The sequence below is a fragment of the Lichenostomus cassidix genome, chromosome 2, assembly GCF_008360975.1.
Source record: "Lichenostomus cassidix isolate B80296 chromosome 2, HeHo_3.0, whole genome shotgun sequence".
NCBI classification, from domain to species: Eukaryota; Metazoa; Chordata; class Aves; order Passeriformes; family Meliphagidae; genus Lichenostomus; species Lichenostomus cassidix.
Genome location: NC_139482.1, coordinates 92,288,886 through 92,307,760, shown reverse-complemented (window position 1 = coordinate 92,307,760; position 18,875 = coordinate 92,288,886). Strand labels below are relative to the sequence as shown.

Here is an 18,875-nt window from a genome sequence, read left to right as displayed (position 1 = left end):
TCAGAGAATGGGTATCTCTAGGTTGGAAGCTTGTTGGAAGGAAAGCCAGGGCAAAACTATGTTGGGAGGGTGGGGGCAATGAAGGGATGAACTGTGAAAGAAAGATTCTGTTTTGGGAAGAAAATCACATCTCACACAAACAAATTAGTCTTGTAGTATCTAAACTGGACAACACTACAGCACTTTAGTAGGTGTGTCAGAAATATTAATTATGGCTCATTTCTAAAGAGTTTAATGATCTGCTTCTGTGTTTTTGCTGATGGTGCATGAGAAGGCAGGTTCTTGACTCCTACCTTGCTTGCAGGCAAAGGAGTCAGCAAGCATACCTTAATGGAGATCAGTCCAACAATGAGAGGCAGGAAAACCATCTCTTCTCCATCCCAGCTTTGCTTGCCATTCACTTCTATTTTGCCTTTCAGTTTCCATCGCTGGCGACCGTAACGCATGAAAATCTAAAAATGAAAATTCGTTTTATTTTCTAGAGAAATCTGGTCTCATGATGCACAGATATCAGAAACAGAACTGGGGGAAAGGTCTGAGAAAGGCTGGAAGAATTAGTGGCGTGGGTGCTGCCCTTCTGCTTCCCATTGGGTCAGAAGGAAAAATCTGTCCTGGAGGATCTGTCTCTCTCTCAGCTCTCCTAATTGCTCCTTTTGGTAGTGCACCCCTCACCCAAGCATTTAACTTCATGGAACTTGATGACTCATAACAAAGCTGTGAGGCATTTAATTCTATGTACAGGGAAAGTGGCAGGGCAAAGGAGATTTATTTGGAAGGGCAGGATGAGAGCACCTGTGGTGTTTCCTAACATCTATGACTTGCTGGATCGGCTGCCTTCCCAAGCAGGTGAGCTTTCGGCCATTCCCCATCAGAGACTTGCCCAGCTGTGAGGTTTTGGCTGTCTGATGATGGAAATGAATGACATCCATATGCAGTAACCCAATGTGAAGCATCAAGAGCAGGAAGACCACTTTGGGCTGGCTAGGAGACACCTGCACCAACTAACTGGCCCCACAGAGGAAGCAGGAATGAGAGCAGCAGGAGTCATTCATCACAGGGAATGAGAGTGGGAACAAATGAATATATGATTGAGTCATCTAGGAAGTACTGGTTGGAGGGATCCACTATCAATCCACTGCAAATTTCTTGCAGGGCTAGTTCTGTTCTGGTAGAGCTGGAGGCTTTTATTTTAATCCATCTCTAATTAACACACTCCTGATGTTCTCTACTGAAACATTCCAATGACCAGAGATCCTGAAGCCTCGCAGCAGGTAACACCTGGGTCTCAAGAAATGGTTATTCAGTGTCTTTCTGCTACTCTGCCTGTGGTAAAGTAGAGCCTATGCATTCAGTAAAGGGTGCTTGCAAGGATGTGTTCCTTTTGCCCTACGTGCATGGGATGGGGCGTGTGCTCTTTTCCATGGGAATTAGAAATGATTGTCACAAATAGGACTTTTAAAAGCTAAAAGAGAAAGCTCATAGTTCTCTGAACAGCCATCACCCCGTTCTCTGATTGTAAAATCCAGGTCTTCTGACGTGGGCCCTGACAAAGGCAGACATACAGAGAACTGCAAGGTTTTTCAGAGTACATACAGGAAAAATAACAGCTGTTTATTGAGCTGCTGATGTGAAAAGGTTTTTTTTCATCATGATGTAAAAAGCAGCAGAAATCTGCCTTCCTTTTCATCCTTTTGCTATTAAATAAACAATAAACCCATGCAGACATACCTCATATTGATCTCCTGGGCAGAGCCGAGCGAAGCCAGCCAGACCTGAGAAGGAAAGACACAGAGGGGCTGTGGGAGGGCCTGGGCAACCCAGCACAGCTGAGCCCAGGAGTGGGGTGCAGTGGGGTGCCCAGGGACACTGCCACACTTGGACAGAAGAGAGCAACAGCCTCCTGCAGCCCCCCAGCTGCTGTTTATATCAACCCTCTTAGTGCTGCCTGTGTACCCTTCAAACCAAGATAGTCCCCCATCTTAATTTTCTATTTGCTTCCTTATTTTCTTTATTTCGTATAAAATTCACTGGGCTGTGGTTTCTTGCACATGAAAGACTTATACCTTCCACCTTTTTTCCCTACATGAGCTTAAAGTTTCCTTTTATATAATAATTATAGAAAAAGGAGAAACAGCTTCCTGATGTCATCTGGCTTCAGACACTGAGCTGAGAGCCCTGACTGTGGTGAGGTGTAGGCGAGCTGCTGATCACCACGTAGTGCTGCTCAACGCTACCCCGACCCAGCTCCACACTTTAACACAGATTCCTTTTTAGTACATCTTCACAGAGACACAGCAAGCGACATGGGCTCCTTCTGCTTGGTGTTTCCATAACATTATCATTCCCATAATAGCTGAGTGTCTTTCAATAGTAAGTGCTGCACAAAACATGACTGACATCTGTAACATGAGATTAATCCCATTTTTCCCCAGAGTGGGAGAAGTAGTACAGCAAAGCACTTGTGATATATGTTTGGTTTCAGAGTTTTTGGGTTTTTTAAGGTAGGACATAACAATGCTACTTTTACATCAGCACTGTGCATATGAAATGAAAATTTCCTGAGGGACCACGTTGAAATCCTAGGGAAATTATCACCCCTCTCCTGGCCTGCTGACCTGCTTTTCTCCAGGATTGAACTGGCTGTTTTTCCCACAGAGGTAGCCTCACCTTCCTCACAGATCCCCTCAGTATGTAGCTATTGCATTTGTTTTGGTATAAAAATTTAGGCTTTGCCTGTGTGAGTGTAAATCTATGCCTCTAGCATTGCAGTTCCCAGAGAAACCATCTTGAGGCCCCATACAAAGCCTGTGGCAGAGAAATGAATACCACAAGGGAACATACAGGGGTGTGTTAAAATCAAGGCAGGTATGCGGAACCCTAGTGCACTGGTTTTATTTGTAGGGATGAATTAGTCCTGCTAGCTGGACTGTAGGAGCAACTCAATCCCTGCATGGAGTCGTGGACTGTCCCTGTGATCTGCTTGTCCACCTCTTCCATTTCTTTGACCAGAAAAGAGTTCTTTGCTCATCTTAGTGTTTAGCAGAACAGAGAGGCCCTTGCACAGAGCTCATATTACCAATTCCTTTCTAATTTATTTACTATTTATAAATAATTTAAGATTACTAGCACTCCACCACTGCTTTTCTCTCCCCAGGCATTCTTTTGTAAGTGAATTTGATCTCTGCTAGGACACATCACCAAAAGCATCTGAGAAAAATAAAAGGTCCTTGCTTTGCCCACTACATGGGGTGGGAGGGTGAGGAAACTCCAGCTTAAAATTCCATATGGATGCCTAGGTCTGTGAGCTGTCACTGGTCTAACCAGGCTGGTCAAGTCTTTTCAGCATGATGAAGAGGAGGGCTTAGGGCTGACTTGACAATAGGGCATAAGTTCTTTCACAGGAAGCAAATTTTTGGTGACTGAATAGCTTTTGGGGACTAAAAAAATGGCAGGAACCAATGGCTCTACTGTACAATTTCAAACATCACACCTTTGTGAAAGCACTGGACTTGTAATGCAGACACGACAGGAGATTGCTGCTGGGGGGTCAGTGTACGTAATTAGGGGACAGGGTCATCATGTGGCAGGGGTAAGGACACAGGGCTACCTGCACCTCATGCAGCACGTGTGGCTCTGCTGGTGTGCTGGACCATGGCTGATGGTGGTGGGCTCCGTCCTGCAGAGCCACCAGTGTGTCAGGCCAGGGTATTGGTGTCCCTTGAGTGAAAAATCTGGGCTTTTCACCTCCTGCTGTCCTGGCACTGCAAACAGCTACAAGGGCACTTTACATCGTAACAGGACATGCGAATTCCATACAGGAATTTCCACACTGGGTTGGTTACCCTGGTAAACAACAACTGATTAATCCTGACCAGTTATCTAAGCCTGCCGGCACATTTGTTATCCTGATTTTGAAAAATGATTAGGCTTTTTTCCCCCATTAAATACTAGTCATAAAAGCGCTGTGCAGCTCCCCTACTTCCTGACAGCATTGTGTAGGTTGGCTTGCTTTCAGTGTAAGTGACAGAGGGCACAAAATAAAAATAACTTTCACTGGAATGGCTAGGAACAGATAAGCTTTGGGGAGAGGAATGCTTTGATTTTAAATTAGATCCTAAAGTTAGCTGGATATGCTGCAGTATAACTTAAGGGGGAAACTTGCTGTGCGATCTGCAAGCTTTTGTGCCAGAGCTGTTGCAAGCCTTAGCAATAGCAATGGCTGGCTTGTCCTACAGGATTCCTATTCCTAGGGAAAACTATCTAGATAGAAATCTCAGATGCCCTAATTAGAGAATACTTAATATGGCATTGCTCTTCGCTCTTTTCTAATTTGGGCTTCTTTATGTGATGCAAACTGTGTTCATAAGCAGCTGCTGTTGGTGGTTTGTGCTCTACATGTGAGTGCAGTACCTGCCTTCCCCAGAGCCCTTGAGTTCTGCCAGAGGATTCGGCATACGAAAGAGGCTACACCTCTTCAGCCCAGCCATTTGTGACACTGTGACACCTTCTGCAACAGGTCCCACTGTCAGGAACTGTGCATTGCATTTACAGCAAGTAAAGAATGCTCCAAAGGAGCTGGCAAATCCCTTTATATACTCTGTGGCATTATTTCATTCAGCATGTCCATGCCGTGGTTCTGCTGCAGATTTCTGTACAGAAATATCCAGCTCAGTCACTGTGTGTTCATCTAAAACCTGAGGGATGGAGCTAGGAGAACTCCAACAGCTGCTGCAATTGTTTAATATAAGAGCACAGAGTAGCTATTTTAATTTAATCTAAGATTAATCTTAATCTTATGCAATGCAATCATAGGAAACAACTGTGACAAGGCAGGCAGAATCAAAACCCTGTGTGAGATTTGTGAGCTCTCAAAACTCCACCAGCAATACTGTGGATGCTTTAAATGGCAGGATTTCAAGTGAAGAATTAAGAGTTCATGAATATTTAGATGCTGATTTTGTTTTATAGAACTATTTTCATGCTAGTGATTGAAGATCTGAAAAAGATATCCCCTCCCAATCTCTTCTTTTAAGACATTGAGTCTTAAAGAGATAACAGCATTAGCAATACCTGATGATCCACTGAGGCTTCAGGTAAAACTGATTCCATTGTGTTCAAACCCATAAATTGCCCTGTCATAAAGACAAGGAATAAAATGGAAATGTGAATGCCATCATGGAGCTATCTAGTAAAACTATCCCCATATTTTTTCTTTTTTTTTATGTTTGGTCAAAAATAGCAGTAGTCACAATTAGCAAAAGTAAAGGACTTAGAAATAGCTGATGTCAAATTAAGAAGGTATTTTGAATTTCAAGTTCAGCTCCCTGGAAATTCACATAATTTCCCAGTCATCTTCTCAAAAAATTACTGAAATAGAGGCAAAAAGTACAGCAGCCCTCGAAATTGAATTGCTTTGGCTGTTGGGAGGAGTCTTTGTGGGAGGTAATTAGTTTCAAAAGCAAGCAGCAGAATCTCAGAAAGTCTCTCTGTAAGCTTTGCTGTTGCTGTTTCTGTGATCCTTTCCAGTGGGCAGGGGTGTCAGCTGGGGGTTTGAAGGCTCAGCAATGGGTGTGGGAAACCCCACTTGTCATAAATACATGTCACACAGCACGTCTTGATTCCCTCACCCATGGGCGCAGCAACTGCTACTGCTTCAGAGAAAGAAGGGAAAAGTGAAAAAGCAATTACCTTTCATCTTGATGCAAAACTCCCCCAATAGGTTTTCCAGCTCTGCTTCTATGGTACACATGTTCTGTGTTGGAAAAGAAAACAGTGATGTCAGACAAACCCTCCTTGGGCTTTTTTTCCCCCCTTTTTTATTTTTAAAGGTCTGTTTATAAGGACAGATTCTGTTATGCAAATGAAAGATAGTTTGCAATAAAATCAATCTCAGAGCCATCCTTGCTGTTTTGCTAGGTCTGGCCCCAAAAATGGCAGCTGGGTGACGCCTGCTTTTGCTGACAGTGAGATGCCACCCCATGCTCCTCTGCTGCTGCTCACTGATGCTGCTGCTCCTGATGGCAAAAGGGAAGCTGTGGCCCTTGGAGCATAACCTGGGCACTGTTCTGGTCCTCTTCAGCCAAGACGTGTGCCAGCAGCAGCAGTTCTGAGCCCAAGTGGCTCTCAGCATGATTTAATCTCTCAAGAAACACGGACTACATTAAGAAAAAAGACAGTGGGAGATGGGTATCAGACCCTCTCCAGGTCTTCCTTCAGATTTTGGAAGATTGTCAGAGGTTGTGTGCTGGGATGTTTGCAACATTATTAGACTGTTGTTCATCATCTACTGCCTGTTTGCTAAAACAGATTTTGATCACAGCAAGTGCAACAGGTAGGATGCAGCACATGTCTGTATACACGATTTCCAGACAACCTGCCATCCCTAAATCTGCAGGTGGGAAGGAGATAGTTGGAGTTTAAGTAGGTTTGGAGCAGATTTATGCTTTTGCTCTTGTGCTGCAGTTCCTGGGTATCACCTGCTCTCACAGAGTCTAAACTGTCATTTCAAGTAACTCTTTGGGCCCATGTAACCTGTCTTTGTAAGTCATCAGGCATTCACCTGAAGAAAAACAAATACTAATTCTTCTTTGCTGAGCTTGCTTTTATTTCCTCTATCTGGATGAAACTCTTCCTGAAGTTAGTGGCAAAGTTACTATGGCTTTCAAGCAGTGTGAGAATGAAAATAATGAACTGATGAGGATGTACCTCTGTGTACTCTTTGTAGCTCTTGTTGATTTCAGTCAAACTCTCCCGAGCTGCTTTGCTGGCAGGAGACATTGCAAAGGCTTGCTTCATTTTGCTGGCACCATCACAGAGTCGTCTTTGGATACAATAGGCTTCGTAAAGCTCATCCACCTAGTGGGAACAAGGAAAGTGTACTGAAGAAAAACCCAGAAAACCCAGCAAAATAAAACCAACACAATGAAGTCATTTGCATTAAAAGAAAACTCAGCCAAACCATTATATGCCATTGAGGGGCTGAGGAAATGAAGCTGTGATACTGTTAACAGTCTACGAAAAAGAAACACAAGATAAAAGTAACTTCCATTGTAAAAATCTCAATAGAGCAACAATAGATGCCAGCAATTCACCTGTTTGCCCTGCATGCCTTCAAGCATTGCTACTCCTGTTCTCCCTGTCTGGTAGAGCACAGTCATACTCTCCATATGATCGTAATGGTGAGGCAGGAATGCAGCCAGCTTCTCAAACATCTCAGTGTGGAAGAGCTCTTTAAAAGGCAACTGCAATGCCCACACTGCCAAATCAGACTGGAAGTGGTAAATGGCACATTTAACAGGGCCAGCAGCGGCTTTGGTTCCCTAATGTCAGCCATGGATCAAGGCTGTTGCAATGATTGACTAGTAGGTAGTATTGGAAGCTGGGGTGATATTTTGAATTCTTACTGTCCATCCTCTAGGTACTGGGAGTCATACTCAAAATCAGCATAAGTAAAGGGCTGATGTCAAATTAAAAAACTGTTTTGAATTTCAACCCCCCTCCAGGCATTTACATAATTCCCTAGTTATGTTCTTACATTCCTCTGACATAACTTAGAGACTCAACATTCTGTGAGCACTCTGGAAGTCTTGCAAAATGTAGTCACACACTGTTTGAAGTCTCACCTGGATCTAGCTTCAGAGGACAATGGATTTACAGGTCTCATGCTTTAGTCTCCCTTTTCCGTCTAATCCCTGCACTGAATTTACTCCATCTGAGTTGCTCATTAAGAGTCTACAGTGGTATAGGCTGGTGTACGTATACATGTGTGTGTGTGTGTCTATATATATATATATGTATACACAAACCAGCTATATATAGTGGTTTATACTTTTATTAACTAAATCTGTCAGAGAAGATGTGGGTTTTCTAACCTGACTATCAGGGTGAGGAGGAGGACAGGAGTGGAAGAAGCAGTCTCTTCTTTCTGCTTCTAATGTCCCTCTTAAAACAGAATATTTGGGTTTTGCCTAAAATAACTCTTTCCACTGTTATCTCTGAAATCAAGTGATCACCCTGTGTCCCACAGTGCTCCTGCTCAGTAATGGATTTTCATCACAGAATTTCTCTCTATGAAAGCATCAGCACCTTGGCTTCATCAGTCTATGACTTTGCATTGCTGCATTAGTCATGAGCCTGATGTGACAAACCAGGCATGTTTTAAATCCCATTTTACAAGCCTGCTTAACCTCTAACAAAAAGTGCTGTTGCTAATTTGTTTGGAATGGGACTTGTCTTCCTGATGGCTTCAAAGCCTTATGTTGATTTTTACAAGGCTATTGTGGATACCTGGTGGCTGAAACCTCTGACTTGAGGGCACCCTACCCTAAATAGGGAATGCTTTGTAAAGTGAAAGACTTCAGCAAAAGGTAATGAAGACACAGGTAGCATTTTGCCATTATGAAGTTAGAAAAAAAGCTTTCTGCAGTCATACTCACTCCTGTTTCTCCTGCAAGCCAGCAAGCTAAAGACAGCTACTATAAATAGCTGTCACTTGGTATTTACTTCTGACATCAGGGTGGAGCCTTGGTCCAGGACTGACATCTTGCTCCTGCCCATGTGAGTGTGGCTAGGACATGCTCATCTGCTCCCCAAGTACTGGGATCTGCTGTTGTGCATCCCGTTTTCCTTGCCTTGCTTCCTTTACAGAGCAGGGGCAGGTAGAGGACAGAAGGCACCTCTGTGGCCCTGATTAAGTACTGCTGAAAAAACCTTCTCTATCATTAGAAACAAAGATGTTTCTCCACCTGCCCAAGCCCGTGGGCTGTAATGCCCCACACTCGGTTCCTTTTGTCTCTGTTGCCGTGGGTTACAGAAAGTTAACTCAAGTGCTTGGCAAGCGTGAGTTACACTGACCAGCAGTACCTCTTGCGTTTGGTGCTTTTCACTCTTATTATAAACCCAGAAACTATTAGCTCTGAGCAGGATGAAGTGGGAAGGATTTGAATGGAAATGTTCTTCAAGTACCAATTTTTGCCATTCATGTTGCCAGCAAGAGAGTAGGTGGCTTGGGGAACAAAATCTCAGTCTATCGCCTCATGAATTATGTTTTTATTTTTGTCTCCAAGAGTAAGGGAAGACTGAAATGAAAAGGTTTGGATAGGTTGTCATAATTAGAGGACTTGAGGCTGCACAAATGCTTTTCAAATGACTCTCAAAAGACATTTCATCTGTCAAAAATAATTCATTCCTTTGTCAGGCTCAAAAAAGAAACTAATCACTAGCAGATATGTTTGTAAGTGGGGAGAATACATGCCATGGATTTTGTCCAGCTCTAAAATGTACTAGTGTAAATCACAAGTACCTCCACCGAATATTCTCACCAATGTATTCAAGTGGATGTGGGCCCCAAACCATGCAGCAAAAGTATTAGCAGTGAAATCCAGGAATAATTCCAAACTAGCTGCTGTGTGTGCTGGAGATAACTGCTGAATTAAATTGCTTTCAGATGCAACTCTCTTTCTACCTAGAGTCTGACAGTGAGCATGCTGTGACATAGATTTTCCCCAGCAAGTCTCCAGCCCTATGTTCTCCCTCTACCAAAATGCACATGGAAGTGTCTTGGGGCACGGCTGGCCCTTGAGGTCTACATGGAAACCCTTTCTTTGGCTCTGACAACCAGCCTATTGTGGAAAAAATACAGTATCTGGGAGCGGCCACCCTAACACAAAGGGGTAGCAGGAGGCCAAGGGTTTGTTTCCTCAATAATATAGCAACAGATGCAGAAGAAAGATGATAGGAGAGCTCATTACCTTGCTAATGTGGAACTCCAGCCTTCTCATGTATCTCTCAACTGCTTTGATTTGCTGAAAGAAAGGAGAAGGCAGAGGGTGAGGCACCTTTAAATAAATCAGTAAGACATTGCCACACTAGCTCTGCTAGTCCCTGTGGATCTGAGATACTCCTTAACACACACAGGGTTTCCTTGACCATGAATCTGGAATCAGTTGTGCCACCCTACCACTGTCAAGATGCTGCTGACAATGGAGCTCCTTCACTTCTGTACCTCATATATAATTTTAAATAAAAAAGTTTTTATTTGATGGGATTTCTCTACATTTTTCTAATTACTATTAAAAACAAACAAAGAAAAGAAATCAGAGCTTTTTTTTAGGTTAAAAAAATAGTATTTTCAGCATTTTGAAATCCTGTATTAGTATTGATCAGGTTTTGCATTTCAAGATGCCTTCTCTTCCTCAGCAAGCTGGTTTTGAGAGTAAACCCAAGCATGGCATTTTGATGGAAAAAAAAGTGTCAGACTTGTTCAGGAAATATTTTTGAAAGCTTTTCTTTCACCCAAATTTTCCTGCAGGGAAAATATACTTTCAATTTTTCCTTCTTCAGAACTGGCAGGAGCAAGAATGAACTGGGGCTTGACCTAGTTCCTCCCCAGCCCCCTGGTGTGTCCCTGTCAGCCCCCATCTGACTGGAGCTGGCTGGGAGAAGTTGCACAAGGGAATGGATTTAATGGCTGTCAGCTGACAGAAAAAGGAAGTCTCTCCTCTGCTTCCTTCCTTCCCTGGCAGGGGTCTGTTTCTCTGCCTGTGCCCATCCCAGAGACAGTTTAACCTGGCAAACCTTAGAAAAAGGGTTTATGGGGTACATTTGATGCCAGATTAGTGAGCACAGTGTTTGGGGCTGCACTAGTGAGCAATACCAGAGCCCCTGGGAAGAGGAGGGGAGTGGGACATCTTCCTTTGAAAATACAGGTGTTGGCATGGCTAATAAATCCCTCTGAGAGAGGCTTCCATGTACACTGTATGGATATTAATGCTTCCTTGCAAAGTCAGTGTCAAAGGGAGTAACATACCTTATCTAAATCGTACAGGACTCCCTGCAAAAGAAAACACAAAACTGTGATTAATTTTACAACACAACAGCACCGTGAGAAAGTAATGTTTGACAGTCAACAGAAATCACAAACAAGACCATGGCTAGAAGGGAAGGAGAGCATCTGTGCAAATTCCCTGTATCCCAGTCCCATCCCCTGGCTGCACCAGCACCTCAAGGAGGTCACTGTGCATCTACACAATGAAAAAGGGTGGCACGTACCAGGCGTGAGTTTCTTTTCATGTCTTTTAACTGAGTAGTCAGCTTATCCAGCTCTGTCTGGTGAACTTCCAGATACTCACTGCAAACACAAACCAGAGGACGATGCATGAGCTCTGCAGCACATACCAAGCTGGCTGATGACCATCCTAAGAGAAAATCTGCCTGACAAATGGCTTTCCTCACTGCATGTGTTTACAGACAAAAACTCATTTACGTTGACCTGTCCTAAAAGCAGCTCCCTGCTGCCTTTATGGGAATAGACAGGAGCCCACTTATTTAACTGTGTGTAAGAGCTCCATATTCTCTTCACACTGAACAACCAGTTTCAAGTAAGCTAATCTGCTGCTTAGTGTATGGGCTGGTGCCTTTCAGTCGCTGCCTCTGTATCTGGCTGATAAAAGCCCTGTTATCATCTGGGATGTTATCTGAAAAGCAATACAAGCCTTTGATAGGACTCTAGGAAACTCAGAGGGAAAAAAAATCTAATGCTGAAATACCAGACTTTGGGAGCTTTTCTCAAAATGGGAATAGAAATGCGATTCTGCCTCCTGTACTCCTATTTCCCATACAAATATTTTAGATCCTAAGTGTTACAATCAAGACTTCAAGAGGTGTATGTTCATCTCTTACAAGGAAGGATCCCTGTTCTTGTTTCTTTAGGCTCTAAAATGTCACAGAGAGCTTCAATCAACAATAAGGATAAAGGCTCTTACTCCAGGCCACTCTTCAGGGCTCGGTAGACCTCTTCCATCCTTTTAGGCTGAGGTTCTTTGGGCGTGGTGCTGTTCTTATGGCCCAAATTATGCATTTTCTTCACCTTTGCTTGGGGCTTCTTGAGCGCAGAGGAATTTTCAATAAATGAGTTACACCTGCAAAATGAACATCAAAGAGGAAGAAATCCCTATAAATCACAGAAATCTCAAAGGAGTGTAGCTTGAAGAAATCTTCTGATATTATCTCTGCTAGCAAAAATGAATCTGCTTCTGTGCCTGCCAGTTAAAGGACTGCATTTGTTCACAGGTTAAGAGTCTGAGCAGCCTGGGACATGCACTGTCAGCTTTTGATGTGTCCACTGCCTTCCCAAGACACAAATGCTCATCTGGAAATGCCAGGCTGAGTCCAACACTCATCAGACATTTCTCTGTCTTGTACCATGCCTGTCCTACCTCACATCAGAGAGCCCACGAGAGGCCTGAGCTACATTCAGGTGCTAAAAGGAAAGAGGAGCCCACATAATCTCAGGTGTTAGCCTGTGGGCTTCTAAGAAAGACTGGGATTTGGTTAAGAGTGTTTCTGGAGGATAGCCTCACACCACTGGTCCTGACTATGGACTGTATGGCAAAGTGAGGACAGCTGTGCTGCATACAGGTGTCTCTTTGGTGACTTTTCTGGGAGTAGCTCAGCATCAAACAACTATCACTGACGTGGGCTGACAGTGGGAGGCAACCCTTTGCCTGCTGCTCCTCCTCAATTGCTAACTGGTGGTCTGGCACTGGGAGATAACACAAGTTAAAATCAATTGTAAAGTAGCCTCTGGGAGCATCAGGGACTGGATGACTTGGGTATGCCTGACTCAAAGCCCTAAGTCCTGTCTAGCTAAAGGGCAGTGCACAGAAAGGCTCTGCAGCCAAGCTCAGGGAAATGGCTTTGTTTTGAATTTGTAGTGGTGCAGCAATGAGAAAACTATCTTTTAAGCAGCTGTGGTCGTAAACTGGGGGTGCTGGGAAGTGTATCATGTTCCTGCACATTTCACATGTTGAAAAGATCCCTGCATAAGTTAAAATGATTCTCTGAAACTCTCTCACAGGTCTGAGGCACATGAGGAAGCCCTGCATTAATGGGGGAGAGGCAAACAGGCAGAGGGTAACAGCTTAGTTATACAAATGATCTATAGAGACATTTTAGCCTAGGACACTTAATTTGGCAAGTCAGAGAGAAAGAAGTCTTCTCTCATCTCCTTCCCCCCTTCCTCCCCTACAGCCCAGAGCTCTCTTACAGCCTGACTTCAAAATTCCCCTTAGAGAGCAAAGGCACTTGCCTGGACCGCCTTTCCTGAAGCCCGCTGAAGCCAGCGAAGGACTGGCTTCTAATAATCCCATTAGGACCTCCTGGGGAGAATGAATGTGATCCTATTGACATGATTTCAGGGAGCCTCGGAGATATTCCTGAAAAACAACAGAAAGCATGTCAGTGACGATGGAGTTACGGTAAAAGGCAGGCGGTGAGGCCGGACAGCCTGGTGTCCATCAGCAACATTCAGGGGTACCTGAACCCCAAGAGGGGCTGCAAGCCAGAGCACAAATCTGTTTGCATTGCTAAATCATCCCCACTCAGAGACAAAATGGTCCTATTTTAACTTCTGACTTACAACCCAGTGTCTACTGAAAATGTACCAGAGACACAAAGAGGGTCTGGATGTGGGACTAGAAATTGGATCCTTCAGTGTGATTATCCCACACCATCCCCAATTTCTGCCACACCTGGCATGCTTCACCCCCAGCCCCAGTGTCCCCATCTGTCCTGGAAATTATTATGGGAGCGTGCAGAGCGCTTAGGAGGCGCTCACCGTCACTGTGAAGTGTGATCACATATAATAATAATTTTTTAAAAGGGTTGATACAGCTTGAACGCCCTGCAGCTCCCCTTTGATCCTTGCTCCCATGGCTGCTCAGCCCAGGGGCTGCTCACAAGGAAGACGTGGTGGGTGAACGCGCAGCCATGACATGCCGTGATAAGAGAGGGATGCTCTCCACTGTGAAGAGAGAGGAGTAAACAAGCTCCAGGCACTGTATGCTCTGCATTTCACATGTCCAGGGGGGCTCAGCAGGGAGGAATCCCTTGCCCTCTGTGTGCTCATTTCCAATGCCCAGCTTGGCATCTGCACCAAACTAGGATGATTTCAATCCATCCACAAATTAATAGCAAAGAAGTGCTACAGTTCACAGCAGCTCTATCTGCTGCCACAAGGGAAAAGGGGGATGCCTCTATCTTCCTTTCCTCCTTAATCCACTGTTTTTCTTGTCTCTGCCCTTGGCAGACAATTAAATTGATTTTTCTGCTGCCTTGCTTTTGTGCTGCTCTGGCAAGAGCAAAGGCCTCACTGATCTGTGAGGAGCACCATGGCCAACACAGGCCAGGCAACAAGGCAGGGAGCAGGAAGGAAAGGGGGATGCTGGAGAAGAGGGCACTGGTCAGCAGATGCTGCCAGACAGTGGCTCCCCCATCCTGCAGAACCATCCTTCCTGGGTTGTCAGCTCTGCTGATGACACCATTGTGCTGTGAAATGGACTGAGAAACTAGGCCAGCTTAAAAATAACCTGACAGAACATGAAAAAGAGGGGTTTTAATAGTTTTTTTCCATCTATTTTAAAAGCTGGACCCAGCCTGCCCCATGCCCCCAGTTAATTTCACCCCAAAGCTGGGCTGAGGGATGAGCTTGGTAAGGAAGCAGGATAGTCTGGCAGGGGCTGGAGCTGCCTGCAGGCAATGGAGCTGATGTTCTGTGAAACTGTGCCCTACAGAGCTGAGGGGGTGACACCAAGTCTAAACTGCCCTCTCATCCCCACAGATGAGGAATGATTGCAAATGCCCAAAAAAGCAGCCATTTGTGAAAGCCAGAGAGATCTACACTGTGAGCCTTCACAACTGAACATATTTATTAATGATAAGCACCAGAGCTACGTGGTGCTTGCATGGCAAACATTCACTGCAGAAAGCAAATAAGTGGGGAGGCATTGTGCACTGCTCAGTTATATTTAATTTGTCGTGTTAAGCTGGGCAAATACTCTTTGAGTTGGCAGTAGGTGCCATGGCGAGCTACTGCTTCTCTGTTGAGGGGACTGCATTGCCCAAGAAGCTGCTTTGTCAGGAATATTTCTGCAAGGCCTCTGCCAGAAACACTTCTCCCAGTCCCAGCATTGCCAGCACTACTGCTAATGAGATATTTTCTCTATTGCACAAGCAAACCAGAGTACATCTTTCTGTTTCGGAAGCGAGGGCTGCTCCCCTGACTGAACAGCCTCAGAGATACCACATGGGGTGCAGTCAAGGACAGTTTTCTCCTCCACTGTGGTCAGCAGTTGATGGGACTTCATTCATGTCCCTGGCCTAACCCAGGTGCAGCCCATCCAGCTCAGGGCTCAGAGAGTTTAACTACAGCAAGCATAAACCCCGGGGACAGAGAAGTTGCTCTCAGGCAGGCCAGGACCATGAGCACCTGTACTGGGCAGATATCCATGGTCAGGAGAGAGAGAGGAGAGGGTGAGAGGCGCAGAGAGGCTCAGGAGCAGCTGCACCTCACAAGCTCAGAGGAAACCACAGTGAGGATGCAGTTTGGCTAACTCACACAGGGATAAACATGCTCCAGCCACAGCTGGAGGTACTTGAGTCTTTGGACAGTGAGAGCCCAAATTTAGCCCTGTACTCACCTGTAGCTCCATAAGGCTCTCTGCACACCTCTGCAGGGCCGAGCTCTGCTTAGGCTTGCTGATATCTGGCAGAGCACTTGCCAGAAGGCATTTTGCAGCTCCCAGGGTCAAACCTCACATATCTGTAGATGGTACAGTTTCCCTATGCCAGCTCATGCCTAACAGTTCAAACTCCACAGAGAGCCACCTCCTGAGAGACAGAGCGGAAACCACTGACCACAGTACTCTGGGGGTCTGTGCAGCAAGTTCCCTTTGGGTTTGTAAACAACCTTGAGACAATTAGGCTGCAATCTGCATGCTCCCATACAAGGATTTGCATTAAAAATTGGGTTCAGAGTGCCAAGGAGCAGAAAATCCCTTGCAAGTGTTCAGCACTTGCATCGCTTGACAGGATGATTAACACATACACCCTGGCAACATCTGGAGACCTAGGACAGTAGAAGCTAAACAACACTGACAGACAGAGGAGATTTAGCTGTATAAACATCAACCATTCCTTAAAAAATAAGTGACATAAAACAAAACTTGAAGTTGAGTGCTAATCACGACCACATTGGCTATGAAAAGATAAGGACTTTAGATACAAAACTGTTATGAAAATGCCAGCAATCTTCTGCATGATGAGTTTCTTCTCTATTATTGTGAACAGAACATGAATGACTTCCACTCTGAACAGAATCTTAGTGTCCATGTGTGACTGTGCAGAAACATTGGAACTGTTTTGGTTTTCTTTTCCTTTGGGCAAACTTAAAAAATAAATAATCTTGGAAAAGGAATGTACTTATTTATTTTCTTTATTTTGCTCAAGCACTCAGATGGCTTTGAAAGGCTTTAGTAGCTAAGACTTGTCCTCAAGATACCAGAAAAAATGTGCAAGAAGTGCAATTGAAATGCAAATTGAAGACCTGCCTGGAGCTACTTTTGCTTTGCTTTTGCATAAAATGGTCAGAACTCAGAGCCCAGATAGGCTTGTGGCCTCTCCCTATATATTATATATAACCTTGGTGAATAATGTATGTTTAATTTCTGTACAGAAGAAAACTGAGATAAAAGGAGGTAACTAATCGGAACTGGTGAAATCTCCCAGTTCTGTTCAGTTATTTTCCATTGGTCAGGTTAGAGATTGACTCTGTGGTACAAACACAATCTGTTCTTAAGATTTAAACTAATATTACTGACATCTCAGATCCTTCCAACCAACCTCAGAAAACTGCAGACTCTGCATGAGCCCCTTGGCCCAGATTCACAGAGACAATGGCTGCACATGGGCACTGCATTGATGGATTATTTATGATACCCACATCTTGCAAACGCACTTTGAGTGATGAGTATCTGTCACATTGTTGTGAGATCCTTTGTTGAGAGGGGTTTATTTTCCTGCCTCTTAAACCATTCACAGGCCTCGATGCTATCAACTAATAAACCTACCTGTGAATTTAACAATACAGTTGTATCCTGATGGTATGCATGGATGTAGTTACAAGTATAATTTCAGTAAGGCTCAGCCCACAAGGACTCACCCAGATCTCTTACTGACCTGATGGGTATCCCCACAGCTGAACAGTACTAAGGGGATTCTGGTGCTATGCCAAGGTAGTGATCAAATTTCTAAGTCTACATTTAGCAGTTATGTGATATAATGCTACTGCCTTCTACATGCAGTATAAATTTTGCTCTCAATATAATGCAAGTGGCACATCTAAAATTATATTAAATGCTTTTCTGATCTCAGAGATCCACTTCAGCAGTGGTTATAATGAGTATGCTTACACTTTTAAATCTACGTAAGTTAATGAACCAGGGATGTTTCCTTTTAAAAATACACCAGTCTCCTTACTGCTAATATAAGCACACCCTGTACAGAAGTGTAATTAATATAATTAGTACTGCCCATGCTAAGTGCACAGCAGTTGAATGATGAGCCCATCAGTGAGTCAAGGGATAAGGTGAAATCCTATCAGTGCTCCTCTGCCCTATTCGCTGACAGCTTGCAGCAGGGAATGGCAGATAATTGATGATGTCTCTGTCCCCAGGGAAATTAAAGTCCCCTCGCTCAGCTCTCCTTTCAGTCTGGAAACCGGCAAACAGCTGAGCCTGAGCTAATGAAAGGGGAAGGGACCATCACTTCCACAGGGCTGCCCTCTCTTCATCACCCTCAGCACAGACCTCTACCTCCCACAATGCCAAAATATTTGATGAACAGTGTGAACTTTGATCCAAGAAAAGAGGGGAAACTCAGGCAGAAACATATTTGCTAAATCTAGTCTGACTTTTGCACGGTCCTTTTTTCTTTGTTGCTTCCCCACGACCAGTTTGGAGATGTTATTTTTTGCACACCACATGATGAGGGGAAATTGGTTTTGCTAGACATGTGCTAGCAACCATGTAAAGCTGCAATATACAGTGGTGACAGTGCCCTTGATTCCTCCTGTTCTCTCCTTGTAGCACTTACAGTTATGGTTCCAGGTCTAGAATTTGCTGTAAGGTGTTAGGGAACTGTCTGCAGCTGAGGCTTCGAGGACACTTCAGCATTATGTATAATCACTGATTAAATGGGAATGTGGGGTAGGACTGAATGACTGAAAACATCCTTGATAATCCTTTTTTCCTATATTATTTTCTGGTGTGACACATGGTTCAAGGTCCATTCTGGATCTAAGGAGCTGTAATCCCTGCAGTGAGATCATCTGTATGTTGATCCTTCTGCTGATCTATGGTCTGCAGGCTGTCTGTTAAAAATTAGTAATAATTATATACTAATTTTTAGGTTAATTAACCTAAGTAATTATTTAGGTTAAGATGAGCTGAGGGGGTCCACTAACTATTGTGAGTGGATGGCTATAAAAGCCAACTGATTGTGTTCTGCATGGCAGGAACATTTCTGACCTGCAGGCCTGGGGTATGTCTGACAAATGAGCTGATATCTTGTTGACTAATGAAAGAAAAGAACATGCTCCTCTCTCATCTATGTCAAGGCCCATGCTCTGCTTATTGGGCTGGCTGGTCTACAAAGGTAAAAACTTTTAAATGCAGTGAGATGACATTTAGGACTATGCATCTCTCCAAAAGAAAATCACAATAAGGGAAGGAATTGATTATACCCCAGAAGTCATGATCTCCTCCCAAACAGCCAATTCTGGATTGTACTCATAAGCCCAAAGAGCACAATGCAATTCTAAATTTACACAGGCTCAGTTCAATGCTGAGCCCATTCAGTGCACCTTTAGCTCATGTTACTTGCTTTTGTAGCTTGAAGTCTAATAATTTTTAATATCAATTTTCCAACTCACTCCTTCTCATTTAGTTGGATCACCTTGGCAATACAAGGCCAGCATGGCCAGTAGCCCAAATAACCACCTGGAATTTATGATTTCTATGTTCCCTAGGTTCCAAAAAGGT

General features: G+C 44.1%; 1 protein-coding gene across 2 annotated transcripts in view; it reads right to left on the bottom strand.

Annotated features, from left to right (window-relative positions):
* The window catches only part of RIPOR2 (RHO family interacting cell polarization regulator 2), a 52,400-nt gene that overhangs the window by 20,940 nt on the left and 12,585 nt on the right, over positions 1 to 18,875 (bottom strand). For both annotated transcript variants that reach the window (XM_085052399.1, XM_085052400.1), the window contains exons 2-10: positions 13,088 to 13,214; positions 11,763 to 11,918; positions 11,050 to 11,128; positions 10,808 to 10,831; positions 9,750 to 9,803; positions 6,706 to 6,855; positions 5,689 to 5,752; positions 1,729 to 1,772; positions 327 to 452 (exon numbers count right to left, since the gene is read on the bottom strand). In XM_085052399.1, the coding sequence (XP_084908525.1) occupies positions 327 to 452; positions 1,729 to 1,772; positions 5,689 to 5,752; positions 6,706 to 6,855; positions 9,750 to 9,803; positions 10,808 to 10,831; positions 11,050 to 11,128; positions 11,763 to 11,918; positions 13,088 to 13,214 (824 nt within the window). The remainder of the gene's footprint in view (positions 1 to 326; positions 453 to 1,728; positions 1,773 to 5,688; positions 5,753 to 6,705; positions 6,856 to 9,749; positions 9,804 to 10,807; positions 10,832 to 11,049; positions 11,129 to 11,762; positions 11,919 to 13,087; positions 13,215 to 18,875) is intronic.